The sequence below is a fragment of the Pangasianodon hypophthalmus genome, chromosome 25 (genome assembly GCF_027358585.1).
Source record: "Pangasianodon hypophthalmus isolate fPanHyp1 chromosome 25, fPanHyp1.pri, whole genome shotgun sequence".
Taxonomy (NCBI): domain Eukaryota; kingdom Metazoa; phylum Chordata; class Actinopteri; order Siluriformes; family Pangasiidae; genus Pangasianodon; species Pangasianodon hypophthalmus.
In genome coordinates, this window is record NC_069734.1 from 1,075,641 (window position 1) to 1,092,993 (window position 17,353).

The following is a 17,353-nucleotide window of genomic DNA, read 5'->3' on the forward strand; positions in this document are numbered from 1 at the left end:
CCTCTTCATTCCTTTCTTCTTCATCTCTCCTTCTCTTCTCTTCTCTTCTCTTCTCTTCCAGTTCCTTCCCCTTTCTTCTTTACCTACTTTATCCTCTTTCTCTCTTTTTTCTTTACTATTATTTTTTCCTTCAGCTCTTTTCTCGTCTATTTTCAGCGCATCTGTTTCTTTCATTTTCCTCCTTTTTATCTTCTCTTTTTCTTTCCTTCATTTCTCTCTTGTTGCTCTGTTTTCATTTCCTTCCCTTTTATCCCTTTCCCTCTCTGATTCTCTCTTTTCTCCTTTTCTTTTGTTTTTTTTTCTGTCCTGTAGTTTACACTTCTATTCTCTCTCTTTTCTCCTCTTCCATATCATCCCCTTTTCCATTTTTAACTTTTCTGTTTTTATCTCACCCTTTCTTTTCCCCTTTTCTTTTCTTTCCTCTCTTTGCTTCATTTCTTTACTCACTTATTATCATCCTCCTTTCCTTTCTCTTCTCTTCTTCTATTTCCCTCTCTTTCTCTTCCTTTACTCATTTACACTCCTAGAAATTAGGAACCCTTTAAAGAACCTTTTTCTAAGAACTTACTGTCTTCTATTTTCATTTTTATATTTCTCTTTTTTATTTATTTCCTTTTTATCTCTTTCCATCCTCATTTCCTCTCCATTTTTCCTCTAATCCTTCTTTTCTCGTATTCTTTTCTCTCCTTCCTTCTCCATTTTTCTTCCCCTTTATTTTCCTTTCCACTTTTCTTTTCCTTCTCTTCCTCCTCCTCTCATTCCTCTTCTTTCTCTCCCCCTCTTTTCTTCTTGGCATGTCATGTTGGAAAATCTCAGCGTGTTGGTTTGCAGTGTGTGTGTGTGTGTGTGTGTGTGTGTGTGTGTGTGTGTGTGTGTGTGTAATATATTCCATGGTGGTTCATGGAGGTTTCTTTTCTTTCTTTAAACCAGTAATTAGAGAGTAAGAGGCTGCGTAATCATTTCTGCTTCCAGAACGTGGCTTTTTTCCTCTCAGCCTCGAGTTCGTCCTCGTCTCCTGTAAACCCCCTCAGCTCAGCCCTCGTTCTCCTCTTCCTCCTCCCTCTTCATCTCCGGTCTGTATTTTTTTAGATGTTATCAGGTGTGTGTGTGTGTGTGTGTGTGTGTTTCTCCTGCACTCACTTCAGCTCGTATGTCCTTCTCGACACCAGGTGCATTTAAACGTTTATCCGTCTGAAGGTCTAATGCACGAGTCTGTTCCCGTTACAGACGGAGGCTAAAGCGCTGACGCTCACTCGCTCTCCATCCTCCAGTGACTTCGGCCCAGACGGCTTTGCCTTACGCGCAGAATGGAGATCGATCTGATTTAGGGCGTTTATTAGGATTCCCCTAAATCGCCTCGTGGTTCGGGGTTTGGTGGGAAAAGGACGGATTAATCGGAAGCGTAGAGATTTTATGGGGGAAAAATGCACTTACAGTATTAGCGGATATCAAAGACGCCAGCGCTGAGGAGCACTTAATAATATTTATTCTAAGACATTTATTCAGTTCAGCTTTATTTTTATAGACCTTTTAACGATATTGTCACAATTCAGCTTTACAGGAATGTTTATAAAGTAAAGAGGCGTGGCCTAAAGTTTGAAGGCGGAATTGTACGTTCGAAGCATTTTGGATGACGATAAAACTTTTTTGGAGGTTAAGAACTCTTATCTAATGAACCATTGAAGAACCCTTGAAGAACCCATTTTTCACTTCTCTTCTCTAGCTTTATTTATTTATTTATTTAGGCATGTACGTTAGTACATGTACAACAGAGTGTCAGAAATAATTCCAGTTGAAACACTTTTTTTCGAAGTTAAGAACCCTTAATTATCCAGTGAGTCCTTAAAGAACCCTGAAGAACCCACTGTCCTCTATTTCATTGCTTTACATGTTTTCAGTTTAATTCAGTTTTATTTTCATAGACCATTGTTCAGCTTTACAGGAACATTTATAAAGTTCGGAGGTGTGGCTTAGGGTTGTAAGTTAGAACCATTTTTGATGATTTTTTTGGAAGTCAAGAACCCTTAATTATCTTACAAAAGAAAAAAACAGTTAAAGAACAATCTCTTCTATTCTGTTTTCTTTCCTCTCCCATCTTCTCTTCTTTTCTCTTCTATTCACTTCTAGAAAATGTAGAACCCAACAACAGAGTGCTGCGTTATCATAAAGTAGGACACAAACCATTAAATAACCCTGAGGAACCCTGAGGAACCCTGAAGAACCCTGAAGAACCCACTGTCCTGTATTTTCTCACAGCAGCTTTACAGAAACGTTTGTGAAGTTAGGAGGCGTGGCCTAATGCTTGAAGGCAGAGTTGTATGTTAGATGGGATTTGGATGTAAATAAAAAAAATAAATAAATAAATAAATAAATAAAGCTCACATTTGATGTGAAATCTTTATTTTTTTCTGGGAAACTGTTCCTCTTGAGTTGCACATTGCTAAACTGGTGGCTATAAGCTTCCTTTTCTTCTTAGCACCATTAGCTTCGTATCTTTAGTCCAAACCGAACAGACTTTGGATGCTAAATATATCTTGGCTGATCGAGTATATTTGCTGTAGCTTTTTAGTTTTGGCTGAACTTTCGTTTTATGTGAAGAGGTACTTGTGAGCTGACAGTCGCTGGAATTTTCTCTTCCAGCTCCGTCCCACGGTGGTCGTATGCATCCGTTCCATCCCTCCATCCCTCCATGCAGCACATTCCTGAATACATCCAGAGACGAAGTCTCTCGAGAAGAAAAAAATAAACCCTCCCACACAACACACACACACACACACACACACACACACACACACACACACACACACACTGGTGTCCAGTTCATGAGAAAGGAAAATCCAGGGATAAAAAGTCTTTTTCTTTCCCGAGCTGCTGCCAGTTTTACAGCCGAGCCACGCAGGCGTACCGCGTCAGCTGTTATCAGCCCGTCATTACGGATGCTGACAGAGTGGTACGGGGGTGGTGGTGGGGGTGGATGGTGTTGTTGGTGGTGGCGGTTGTTCTGAGGTGAGAGACGAGACGCCTGAAGAGTTAGGGCCCTATTTTCCCGCTTCCTAGCACCTTATTTGGAGCATATTTACGGCTCTGGAGATTTGTTTGGTTTGTTTTTCTTTATTCCCTTCACCTGCATTTCATGCTCACTAACGTTCCTCCGTTCCTCTAAAACCCCTCTCTCTGATTTACGGCTGTGGTGGGCCATGATCAGGGCATGCATTAGGTTGAGAAAGAGAGAAAACGAAGCAGCCAGGAGGCCGGGGTGGCTCTCGATGCTGGAGCTGGAGGTTATTAGCGACTCAGTGAATGGGAAAATCTCTCCAAGCCCATTTCTCTCTCTCTCTCTCTCTCTCTCTCTCTCTCTCTCTCTCGCTCTCTCTCTCTCTCTCTGTATAGCTGTAGCATCCAAGCAGGAGGTGATGAAAGAGTATCAAGCCAACACTTCAGCTGCTTAATTAGTGTAGCATGACATGGCTATCTTCAGATGAGGAAAAGAAAACGATGCCATTGAGGAAGGATCATTGCACCAGTAAACACATGGCAGATGTCAGGTCCATAACTGTGATCGCTTTTTGCTTTTTTAAATTAGCATTCTGCTCAGATGGAGGGGAAAAACAGCAATTTCTGTGTGTGTGAGTGTGTGTGTGTGTGTGTGTGTGCATGACAAAATCTCAAACCTCCAGCTATTAGATCACGCGGGACGGATGTGTGTGACTTGGGAAATGGCTTGCCGGGAGAACACTGGCGCTGCAATGTCTAATTAAATAAGAGCAAATGGGCTTACAACCTCTGTCGCTTAATTAGTCCAGGCTACACCGCTACAGAACGAATTAATACATTCCAATTTCAGCCAAAGTCAATTAAACTTTGATTGTGATCCCGAAACACTCTACACTCTGTCACTGAAAATGTTCTCTATCTTTTTTTCTTTTGCACAGGAACAAACTGAGACTCGGCGCCTGGGATGAACCTCAGCGTGGGCGGACATATTAAGTGAACCACCGCTTCGTCTACATCAAATCCACCCTATTTCCTCCCCAGAACCAAAACATCCAAGCTTCAGGACGTAAAAAAAAAATACTCTGAGCAGGACGTCGGCGAGAACGGACAGGATGTGGGACGGTTTGAGAGTTCAGGTGTTCTTCTTGTGTTTAATAGCGATGTTATGGATTACAGCGGCGTCTCGAGCCCCTCAGGAACACGGACATCGCCGCCATCTCGCTTCCTACAGACACCGAGAGAGAAGAAAGGATGGACACGTGCTCCATCGCTCCAAGCGAGGATGGGTTTGGAATCAGTTCTTCGTCATTGAGGAGTACACGGGACCTGATCCTGTCCTCGTGGGCCGGGTAAGAGACGGCACGGACCGTGCGATCTGTTTGGGTTTAAAATGATTTATTTTATTTTACCTTCAAACCAAGCTCCTTATTTGATTAGAAATTCTAGCTTTTCAGAGGAAGCTTTTCATAATGTAAGTTTAAAGATCCTACATAGAGCTAGGGACAAAACAAAGAAGCCTTTTGGGAATAGGCAGAATTTATTTTCTATTTGATTTTGGAGGGAGAAATCTTCTCAAAGCGAGAAGTTCAGCTTGTAAAATCTTCCACGGCTGGTATTTTTTACTCTGTTTGTTAAGAAACCATCACAACTGATGACTGATGAAGAGAACCTGCAGTGTTTCTGTAGTGCGCACTACTTAGCAATCTTGTTGGTCCAAGTCATCTGTTATAAGATTTTACATCTTACCACTGTAACTTTCAGTTTAAACTGTAAAAATACCTTCATTTTATCTCATTTTATCTCATATCCCTTTTTTCTACAGTATTGGCGCTGAAAACCGGATTGTTCAGGAAACTGGAAAACCTTTTTAAGAGCTCGTCCACATTTCTAACACCCTTCATGGTTTGATGTTATTTTTACATCCTTCGTTGGGTCACCACCACGTGATGATGTAACTTTGGATGTTAAACCAGTGCTGGAAACAGGAAACTAGTCCACATCTCCACAGGTTTACCATCCGAGCCATTACATCATCGTGTGGTGGTTTCCTAATGAAGTCTATAAAAATAACACCAACCACATAAAGTTTTTCTATTACAGATACAGCCGTTTACACACAGCAAATTATATGCAAATTAGCTTTGTATTCTAGCTGTTTAAAGGCATTCAAATCAGCAATGAAGCTCTTATTCAGTTTGTGGTGAAAAGTTCAGCTGTTGTTTCTGTGGTTTCCTCCTCAGAACAGGGATTCAGGGATATTTTTCAAAACCTCTGCATGTCTTAAAGCAAAGAAACATGAGGTTATTTGAGACTGACCTCATCGACTCTTGGTTCCAGACCAGAAGCATTTGGATGCTGGAACCAAACTGATTGTTTGAGAACCGGCTTTTCTTCGGTAAATTATGTCAAATGGTTTGATTTGTTGGTGGAAAAGGGCTTAACATTGATCACAAATTTAAACAGTATTATGGGAATGTAACCCCAAATCCCAGCCAATAAGAGATGGACTATCATTTACAAACACCAGCTGCCTTGAGCCGCCTTGAGTCATCCAGTACCAGTACGTCGTGACTCATTTCCTCCTCTCTGTCCCTAGCTTCACTCTGATGTGGACACAGGGGACGGCAACATCAAATACATCCTCTCAGGTGAAGGCGCCGGAACCATCTTCGTCATTGATGATAAAACAGGTAACATCCATGCAACGAAGACGCTGGACCGTGAAGAACAAGCGGAGTACACGCTCACCGCACAGGCCGTGGCCCGAGACACCAACAAACCTCTGGAGCCTCCGTCCGAATTCATCGTCAAGGTCCAGGACATCAACGACAACCCGCCTGAGTTCCTGCATGGACCATACTACGCTCGCGTGGCTGAGATGTCCAACGTCGGTGAGTTAGAACTTTTTGCCTCATTTTTTTAACCAGCGAGTTGAGATGGGAAAAAACGACAGCTCCGTTTCCTCATGCATTATTCAAAACCAGCTGAAATCTGACCAGGAGAAAGTGAGCCTGAAGTTGTTGTTGTTGTTGTTGGTGTTGTTGTGCTGCACTAGCCTGTCTACATGTGTGTGTATGTGTGTGTGTGTGTGTGTGTGTGTCTCTGGTTGTTTATTTTTAACGCTCCCTTGTTGCACAATACATCATCCCTAATGTGGCTGTGTCAGGAGGTAATGATCTGTTACCCCGCCACACCACACCACACACAGGGGGCAGTTTGGATCGGGTCAAATTCAGACACGCTGGTCATCAGGGAATTACACTCATTATTGATTATTCTGATAATTATCAATAATCTATGGTCCTGAAACAGCGACAGCGGCAACCGACTGCAATGTCTCGCTCCATAAAATTGGCTCGGATTCGTCTCATTTGTCCGAGTTCTTAGTTCAAGAACTGTTTTATTTCACCAGTTATCATAAACCAATAAACATTCCCTCAGCTGGTGTTTATTATTGAACGGTCTGTTGTTTAAGAACGCTGAGACAAATCTAATGTTTGTCCGTGTGGGAAATTCTCATCTGAAAGCTCACCATGGATACGGATTGTTTTTCTCTCTCATTATCACTAAATCATGACTTCTGTGACCTCGAGATAAAAGTCAGGAATAAAACCTTAACTTATACCACAGCAATTTACACTTTTAATTCATGCCGCTTTGACACTGTTTATGCATTTATAATTACGTTTAATGTTGTGGAACATTCCTGTTCTCACTTACGTTACAGCAGCTGTAAACAGTCATTCCCTCACCTTTAAAAAAAAAACAAAACACAGCTTGTCATGATCGTAAACTCCAGAAAACTTAACGTTACAGCTTTACCTCTGACTGACACTGGAGACTCCTTCCATAAATGTTAAATAAACACACTTCTCCTTATGGAAAACTTCACCATATCAACGATTACACACGTTTTTTAGGAGCTGGAGCTGCAGGTAAAGAATCCTTGAAGAAACTCTGCTAGCTAGCTAACATTACCTCTCTACAGTAGCTACCTCTATTCTCATTCGTTAGGTAACTTAGCCGTCAACAAAATTTGTTATAGTTTAAAATGTGGACAAGAGACTGGAATTAAATGATGTAAATATTTATTAACTGATTTTTATAATAATACAGTATAAAACTCTTGGTGGTTGGAATCCTCAGCTAATTCATGTTCTAGCTTTAGAGAAATCTCTCAGAACCTGCAGTCTCGTGTGTTTCGAGCTCCGTTTAATCTGTTTAATTAGAAATCTGTTCCTTTTGGCGTCAGTGTTACTTGTTGTAAATGCCGATGGTGTTTTGTTCTAATCCTCTGCAGGTACGTCAGTGATTCAGGTCACGGCTACAGACGCCGACGATCCGACGTACGGAAACAGCGCTCGGCTCGTCTACAGCATCCTGCAGGGACAGCCGTACTTCTCTGTGGAACCTCACACAGGTACGGAGGAAATACCGCTAATCACTGAAACCTCCCGAGTAAAAATAATTATTTAAAAAAAACTATTGTTATCTTAAGTTAATTGTTTTTATTAAAAAAAAAAGATCAGGGAATTTAAATCATTCAAACAAATTTAACATTACAATGACAATAATGTCCTGGTTTGAATGAAGGTTTAATTTGTGGTGATGATTGTGTCATAAAAATAGAATAAAATAAGATCAAATAAAATAAAAAATAAAAGAAAGAAAGAACGAAAGAAAAAGCAAATCTGATGTTGTTTATGGTTGTAGTTGTATTATAAAATTAAAAAAAAATAGAGAAAGAAAGAAAGAAAGAAAGAAAGAAAGAAAAAGCAGGTTTGAATAAAGGTTTAGTTTATGGCCATACTCATATCATAAAAAAACAAATATGGAAATTAATGACTGAATAAATATTACTGTAATAATAGTTTTAAAATGTAATAATTTTAAATAATTTAAAAATAACAGCAACAACTAAAGTTTATGGCCATGATTGTATCATTAAAATTAAATGAAATGTAAATTAAACAAACAAATAAACAAACAAATAAATAAGTAAACAAACAAACAAACAAACAAACAAATAAATAAATAAATAGCAATAATGTGGAAATTGTCTTTAATTCTTTATTCTATGTTTGGAACAAACCATGGCAATTGTTTTACTTCTATACTTTCAGACAAAATGGTATTAATTTTATTATTATTATTATTATTTTTTTTTTTTTTACAATATTTCTTCTTCTGTTTCTAAATTTAGCTTAACATGAGACTGTCCTTACAGAACAAAGTATTAATGCAGTAATGTATCATAGCAATGTATTGATATTGTGTGTGATCCTGGGATTAGAACTCACAACCTTCTGGTCTTTAGCACAGCTGCTTTCTGAAGTGACTCGCGTTTCCTCACAGTCTGATTCGTGCTCTTAAGGATGGATTTTGAGCTCAGAGCCGTCCTTAATGCCATATCTGTGTGTGTGTGTGTGTGTGTGTGTGTGTTCTCTGCAGGGATTATCCGCACTGCGCTGCCCAACATGGACCGAGAGGCTAAGCAGGAGTACGATGTGGTCATCCAGGCGAAGGACATGGGGGGCCACATGGGCGGCCTCTCGGGGACGACGCAGGTGAAAATCACGCTAACGGACGTCAACGACAATCCGCCCAAATTCGCACAAGGTCAGTGTTTCCTAAACACCTCGCAGACCCTGATTTAAAGTGTGTGTGTGTGTGTGTGTGTGTGTGTAACATCACATGCGAATTTCATAACCCTTGCAAAATAACACTCCATTCTGCGTCTTTGCTTTAATGCATACGTGATGTGATGCGTTTTTAGTTAAATATGTAAAATACAGGGGGGCGGAGTCAATGCAAATCGATTAATTAGTCACATGTAGCCTGAAAGTCGTAAATATTTTGTGTGTGAATGATTACGACTGAAGGGCAGGTAATAAATTTGTGAAAAGCCATTTCTGCCACCTGAAGCTGAATAAAAACATTTAATAATGAGAAAGTTTTTTTAAAAATTCTTTAAAATAATCATCTTTTTTTTAGTTTGTCAAGAATGACATTTGTTTGTATTAACAATAATTTTGGCACATAAATACTATTATTAATTTTTTGTTAGAAAAAAAGAAAAATAGTTTCTTGTATTCTTCATGGAAATTGTTTTAATTATAAAGTTTAATGTTGATTTTGAGTTTTTCCTAATGAAAATATTAATCATTATAAACATTTATTGTATTTAATATAAAACATCACAAATTTATGTTCAACCATATTCAATATTCATTACGTTACAAACAAACATTAATGTCTACTATTTTATTTTATAATTAAATGGTATTTTTAACATTTATGAATGATATGACAAAAAAATATCACAATACTGTGATATTTTTCACAAACTAGTTAAAGTTAAAAATAATTTTTTAATGTCTACTAATATCATATATATATATATATATATTTTAATACTTAGATCAAACATTTTTATTGATAAGAAAAATTAAAAAAATAAATATTTTAAATGGAGAAATGGACAAACAAATAATAATTATCAAATTTTTAACATTTTCCAATTTAATAGTTTAAGTACAAAATGTTAACATCAACTTCCTCCAGTCAGTTTATATTTATTAAAAATAAAAATCTAAATAAAAAAAAAATAGTAAAATCTAAATCCAGATATTTGTGATATCTCAGAAAAACTTTGTGATGTAATTCATCAAATATATTGTGATTATGTCCTCATATGTCCTAGCCTTATTCAGCGTTATAATTGATATATGAATAATTACACAACCTTTTGGTGGATATTAAAAAATAAAACCAATTTTATCGCAATAAAACTCTAAAGTCTTGATTTTGAGAATAATTTCTCACCAGTGTGACGTATTAAATGATTTCATTTTATATTTAATTCAACTTAAAGAATTAAAGTTCTCTCTAAAGAGAACAGATTTGTTCATTTCCCCGTCTCGAGTCTCAGAGTGTGAACGCAAGACTGCACTAAAAGTGTAAAAAGCTTACAGAAGTGCAGGAGACGTGTGATTGGCTGATGCAATCGATGACATCATCGTGCGATTAATTATTGAAATGTTTGTTAAACACAGACAGCAGGACGACGGCGAGGATCTGTAGTGTGAAAGATCGGATAAAAAATTTAGAGAAATGGAATGAAGGTGTGTGTGTGGGTGTATGTGTGTGCGTGGGTGTATGTGTGTGCTTGTGTGTGTGCGTGTGTGTGTGTGTGTGTGTGTGTGTGAAACTGCACACTAAGCACAGAGATGTTATCTTTCTTTTTGTTGCTGAAATCTCTTCAATAAATCTGTGTGAGGTTTCGGTCACAGAGTCCCCGAGCTCTAAAAATCAGCACAAAACGGTGTGTGTGTATGTGTGTGTGTGTGTGTGTGTGTGTGTGTGTGTTGAAGGCATTCCCACTAAAACAGTCATTTCCTGCTGCAATAAGAGCAGACTCTAAAACACCTGAAATAACACGGCTGTTAGCATGAGTGCTGCGTTTATTCCATTGTTTACAGGAACATTTCAGCGACACATTAAGTATATTTTTGTAGAAATGTTCCACTTTGTTCCAATTTTAAATCGTATTTTCGTTCTTAATGCACAGCTGTTTTGCATTTTTGTGAAACTGTTTGTATAGAAACGTTGTTTGAGGCTGCGCTGTGCTAAACTCGCGCATATTAGCTTCCTTTGCTGAGCTAAAAAACACAAACTTCACGCATCGAACGTTTCTTTTCTAACGAACTGAATTTGCATAAATATGTTAACCGTTAATGATAAATTGTCCATTAGCTAAATGTTAGCAAATAACCTGCGCTTATCCAGCGCTACTTACAGAAATACTTTTTAATTAAAGTGCTAATTTAGGAAGACGTTGGTCTTTGGACGTGGTTTGAAGACTGTCAGTGACTCAGCTGTTCAGATATCTAGTGGAAGTTCATTCCACCACCTTGGTGCCAGAACAGAGAAGAGTCTCGATGCAGGTCTTCCTTGTACCCTGAGAGATGGTGGGACGAGTCGAGCAGTGCTAGATGAACGGAGGGAGTGTGGTGCAGTGCGAGATGTGATAAGTGCTTTGAGATAAGAGGTGCTGGTCCGTTTATGGCTTTGTAGGTGAGCATCAGTGTTTTAAATCTGATGCAGCAGCTACAGGAAGCCAGTGGAGGGAACGCAGCAATGGGGTGGTGTGGGAAAATTTAGGAAGGTTGATCACCAGCCATGAAGCTGCATTCTGGATCAGTTGGAGCTCAGATCTTTATGGAGTCCTGAGGGATCTGTATGGTGGACAGATCTTTATGGAGTCCTGAGGGATCTGTTTGGTGGACAGATCTTTATGGAGTTGTGAGGGATCTGTATGGTGGACAGATCTTTATGGAGTCCTGAGGGATCTGTTTGGTGGACAGATCTTTATGGAGTTGTGAGGGATCTGTATGGTGGACAGATCTTTATGGAGTCCTGAGGGATCTGTATGTTGGACAGATCTTTATGGAGTCCTGAGGGATCTGTTTGGTGGACAGATCTTTATGGAGTCCTGAGGGATCTGTATGTTGGACAGATCTTTATGGAGTCCTGAGGGATCTGTTTGGTGGACAGATCTTTATGGAGTCCTGAGGGATCTGTATGTTGGACAGATCTTTATGGAGTCATTAAGAATCTGTATGTTGGACAGATCTCTATGGAGTCCTGAGGAATCTGTATGTTGGACAGATCTTTATGGAGTCCTGAGGGATCTGTATAGTGGACAGATCTTTATGGAGTCCTGAGGAATCTGTATGGTGGACAGATCTTTATGGAGTTGTGAGGGATCTGTATGGTGGACAGATCTTTATGGAGTCGTGAGGGATCTGTATGTTGGACAGATCTTTATGGAGTCCTGAGGGATCTGTATAGTGGACAGATCTTTATGGAGTCCTGAGGGATCTGTATGGTGGACAGATCTGTATGGAATCCTGAGGGATCGGTATGGTGGACAGATCTTTATGGAATCCTGAGGGATCTGTATGGTGGACAGATCTTTATGGAGTCCTGAGGGATCTGTTTGGTGGACAGATCTTTATGGAGTCATTAAGAATCTGTATGGTGGACAGATCTTTATGGAGTCCTGAGGGATCTGTATGGTGGACAGATCTTTATGGAGTCCTGAGGGATCTGTATGGTGGACAGATCTTTATGGAGTCCTGAGGGATCTGTATGGTGGACAGATCTTTATGGAGTCCTGAGGGATCTGTATAGTGGACAGATCTTTATAGACTTTAACATTTATGGAAGGAGTCTCCAGTTCCAGCACTTTGTAACAGTCAGAGGTAGAGCTTTCAGAGGTCTTTACACTTTGCTGTTTTTTGGTAACAAAAACAAAGTGACAATCTGAGTAATTTTTTGTCCTGAGGGATCTGTATGGTGGACAGATGTTTATGGAGTCCTGAGGGATCTGTATGGTGGACAGATCTTTATGGAGTCCTGAGGGATCTGTATGGTGGACAGATCTTTATGGAGTCCTGAGGGATCTGTATGGTGGACAGATCTTTATGGAGTCCTGAGGAATCTGTATGGTGGACAGATCTTTATGGAGTTGTGAGGGATCTGTATGGTGGACAGATCTTTATGGAGTCCTGAGGGATCTGTATGGTGGACAGATCTTTATGGAGTCCTGAGGGATCTGTATAGTGGACAGATCTTTATAGACTTTAACATTTATGGAAGGAGTCTCCAGTTCCAGCACTTTGTAACAGTCAGAGGTAGAGCTTTCAGAGGTCTTTACACTTTGCTGTCTTTTGGTAACAAAAACAAAGTGACAATCTGAGTAATTTTTTGTCCTGAGGGATCTGTATGGTGGACAGATGTTTATGGAGTCCTGAGGGATCTGTATGGTGGACAGATCTTTATGGAGTCCTGAGGGATCTGTATGGTGGACAGATCTTTATGGAGTCCTGAGGGATCTGTATGGTGGACAGATCTTTATGGAGTCCTGAGGAATCTGTATGGTGGACAGATCTTTATGGAGTTGTGAGGGATCTGTATGGTGGACAGATCTTTATGGAGTCCTGAGGGATCTGTATGGTGGACAGATCTTTATGGAGTCCTGAGGGATCTGTATGGTGGACAGATCTTTATGGAGTCCTGAGGAATCTGTATGGTGGACAGATCTTTATGGAGTTGTGAGGGATCTGTATGGTGGACAGATCTTTATGGAGTCCTGAGGGATCTGTATGGTGGACAGATCTTTATGGAGTCCTGAGGGATCTGTATGGTGGACAGATCTTTATGGAGTTGTGAGGGATCTGTATGGTGGACAGATATTTATGGAGTCCTAAGTGAACAAACGACTGAACAAGCACCCGAGTGGCCTGTGTGGCCTGTGGATGAATCCTTCTGATGCTGTAAAGGAGAAATCAGCATGAGCGTGTCATTAGCAGTGTGAGAGGAGAAGAACAGTTGATTGTCCATGGTTACTCCAAGGTTTGCTGCAGTAACCGAAGGTGAGATCTGAGAGGTGTACAGGGAGATCATGAGATCCTGACATGGGGATGGATCACCTGGGATGAACAGCAGTTCAGTTTTGCTGGGATTAAGCTTCAGCTGATGAGCTGAGTTCCATGATGAGATGTCTGAAAGACGTGCTGAGATCCGTGCAGAAACACGAGTGTCTGAAGAAGGGAAGGAGACGATGAGTTGAGTTGAGTGTCATCTGCATAGCAGTGGTATGAAAACCCATGTGGTGATAAGACCTCACTGAGATCGAGTACAGAAGGAGAACAGAAACTGCTAGCTAGCTTTCAATAGCTTTGTAGCTACGCTATTACACTCCCTTACATCACACCGCTGTTGAGTTCTGGATTCTGATTGGTCAGAAGAAGAGCATCTGCAAATCACAGGATTATACTCATTGTGTTAATTATTGTTTCTATAGTAACAGCTCATTCAATGGCTTAAAAATCGTTAATGTGGTGATGCTTTCTTTCTGTAAGGAGAAACATTTATGTCCAAATATTTAACATTTATGGAAGGAGTCTCCAGTTCCAGCACTTTGTAACAGTCAGAGGTAGAGCTTTCAGAGGTGTTTACACTTTGCTGATTTTTTGGTAACAAAAACAAACAAAGTGACAATCTGAGTAACTTTTTGTCTTATTAAGTTCCAAAGAGGGAAGACAACGACTTTATAGCTGCTATAACGTAAGTGAGAACAGGAACTAACCGGTTTCACAGAACATTAAATACAACTGTAAATGGATAAAAAGTATGACATTCTTTAATAAATAAAAAACCTGTAATCATTGATAAATTCCTGTGGTGTAAGAGGAATAAAACACTCAGAGACATGCTGTTATAGGAAAATAATCAACTTCTGAGTAGTAGCAGTAACTCCGCCTCAGATGACAGATTTTTTTTTTTTTAACGGCTAAAATCAAAATAAATTCCTGACAGTGGACTCAGGTGTGAGCTGGAACGGAAATCCTTTAATTAGCTTATCATTTCAGCTTTGGAGAAACTGTTCAGGAGCTCCAGGCTGGAAAAGCGGTGTGGTTTCAGCTTTATTTTATTATTTCATTTATTTTATTCTTTTACTCTTTTCTTCACTCTAGCCTTTTTTCTCCCCTCAAGCTTTCTTGCCTGTGTAGGAGTTATTTTTATAAAAGCAGTCGAAGCCTTTGGCTTTGGAGAGACAGCGAGGAGAGCCATATGGTCCCTCTGCTCTGGCCTAGCCTCAGGCAGGTGTGTGTTTTACACACACACACACACACTCTCTTGATCACTCATACACACACACACACACACACACACACTCGGTGTCTTGAGGCTTGCAGGTGCCCAGCAGCTGAGCGATGCCTCCACAGGTAGTGTTTATGTGTCAGTTCTCTTTTCTTCTCAGCAGTGACTCATGAACAGAGTTAACACTTTTCTTCTGTTCGGGGAAACAAAAAAGCACTTTTAATTTTTTTTTTTCTCACTAAAGGTGCATAAAAAGGTTTCACAAACAAAACTTCTTATTCTTGGTTCCAACATTAAAATTCCACTCAGCTGTGTTTCAAATCCCACGCTGCTCCCTATTTCCTGATGCTAAAAAAAATGTTATTTTAGTTGTGTAAAATATTTGTATTAGCGATTTTCCAACACATCTGTAAAAAATGTTTCTGATGCTTCTGATTTATTTCCTCCAGCTGATCATTTCCACTGAGTACACCTAGCCTAAAAGTCTTAACCGCTAAGAGCTAGCTAGACAAATCGCTAGCTTTCGTTAGTCATCATCTAGCTTGCGTCTGTATTTCCAGTTGCTTAGCAACAGTGTTGTCATGATTTTAGCCAGCTTTAGCTTCCTCGTGTCAAATTCATGAGTTTCAACTGCTTTAATTCTGACGGATAGGATTTATCTGCAGTTTAGGATTGAGGATTTCGAGCTCCTCACTGTTACCATGAATTAAACAGAACGTTCTAGAACATTGCTGTCAAACATATGAAGGCCCGATGAAGGTTCTGATCCGGTCCACCAAATGACGTTATAATAATCCGTGTTTCAAACGTAACTTGTGGACCGGAATTGAATTGAAAGATTCGAGGAAACAAGCACAATTCCTCTGTTGTTCCAGTAGGGGGCAGTTAAACGGAATACTTTTTTGTTGTTTTTTTTTATTTTATTTTTGCGGGTGCCATTTTGAAAGACAAAGGCCCTACGACTCCAGTCTCTGAGTGTGAGGCTTGGTGGTGTTGAGGTAAAGTCCTTGTCTCTGAACTTGAAGGTTGCTGGTTTGAGCCTGGTTTGTCTGCAGCTTGGTGTGACGGGTGGGTAGAGTCAGTGGTGGAGCAGTGAATGTCAGGGTGAGGAAAATGGTGCTGAAGAATTACAGGAAAAGTGAGGGTGATAGTTTTTACAGAATTCCCTAAATATGCAAAACTAAGTCCACACTCTCTCTTCAAGCTCCATAACCCCTTATTCAAGGCTCACTGACCCTGGGGGGGCAGCTGCCCGGTTTTTACCCCCCCAATTCACACTCATCCGGCACCTTCCACTGATTCCTGAACCGTCTACGCTCACATCCTGGAGTCCTGGCTGGGTTTCGAACCAGCGACCTCTCAACCCAGAGGTGAAGCTCATCCACATGAGCCACAGGATCCCACACTTACATGCTCTTTTATAGAACTTTTCATTTTTTTGTAATTAACCCTGACCTAAAGATAAATCACACACAGGGACTCAAACCAGAGACGTCACACGCCAGAGAGCACGACACTAACCACTACACCACCACAAGACAGGAAGCGAGGCTGCAGGACAGGAAGTGATGCTGCTTACTGGAGTTTTGTCTCGATAAATGGATCCAAGAGCAACAACTTTATAACGTTTAGTGGACGAGGATCAGTGTTCATCACTTCTCATCAGTTCCATGTAGATTCTCTCAGTAACAGGAGTGTCGCTATGAGAGCACCATGAACCAACACACACACACACACACACACACACGGAGCGGTTGGAGTGCTGTACCTGTGTGCTTTCTGTGTAAGATTGTTTCACACTTTCACACTTTCAGCTTGTCTCAGTTTTTTCCAGGCACGAGGAGGTGCATATTTATAGATGTTTGTTAGTTAGCAGTAATAATTATTTCATGCGCAGTTCTCAGTTGGGCTTTGACCCAACAAACACGACTCTACCTGCAGGAGCTGCAAGTCTAATCACAGCACCACTGGAGGACGCAGGAGGAGGTTGTATAACACACATCTGACCTGATAAATGACTCAGAAGAAGAGTTTGTGGTGTATAAGTAGCTGATTTTATAGAGTTGCAGTAACTAAAACATCTTCAGTTCTCATCTTTCTCTCTTTATCTCCTCTCTGGTCGAATCCCAGACTCAGGCTTTTATTACACCTTTAGCAGAAGGGAACTGGGTTAGATGGCAGTGAGGTAAGAGAATCAACATGAGGGTAGATTCCAGGAGAAAAGCATTCTGGGTAAATGATGGAATTTTAAATCTATAAACACAAGGAGTCTTTATAAGTCAGAGCAATTATTAAGCCATGATAATAAACACAACACTTTACATTCATAACCTCCTAAACCTTCACATCAGCAGGCTGTGGGTCATTACCCAGAATCCCCCATTCCTGTATCCGACACATTGTGTGTTTCCACTCAGTCCTTCAGCATGCATACCCTCACGTCCCAGCTGGGGTGTGAACCAGCAACCTCCTGATTCAGAGGAGACACTCATCTGATTGAGCCACAGAAACTCACACACTGGATGATGTTTGTATTCTCAGTCTCAAAGCACAGAGACGCAGCTGTAACGCAACGAATCAGCGTAATAACGAACTTCATCCAGACAAAGTTGAAGATTCAATTCAAATGTGTGTGTGTGTGTGTGTGTGTGTGTGTGTATATTGTTTTGTTTTAACTTTGCTAAGTAGT

General features: G+C 40.2%; 1 protein-coding gene across 1 annotated transcript in view; it reads left to right on the forward strand.

The window, feature by feature from the left end:
• cdh11 (cadherin 11, type 2, OB-cadherin (osteoblast)) overlaps positions 1-17,353 on the forward strand; it is a 95,472-nt gene that overhangs the window by 57,487 nt on the left and 20,632 nt on the right. Inside the window, exons 2-5 of the mRNA XM_053229326.1 lie at positions 3,933-4,343; positions 5,591-5,885; positions 7,295-7,414; positions 8,446-8,613. Coding sequence (XP_053085301.1) covers positions 4,107-4,343; positions 5,591-5,885; positions 7,295-7,414; positions 8,446-8,613 — 820 coding nt within the window. The 5' untranslated portion in view covers positions 3,933-4,106. The remainder of the gene's footprint in view (positions 1-3,932; positions 4,344-5,590; positions 5,886-7,294; positions 7,415-8,445; positions 8,614-17,353) is intronic.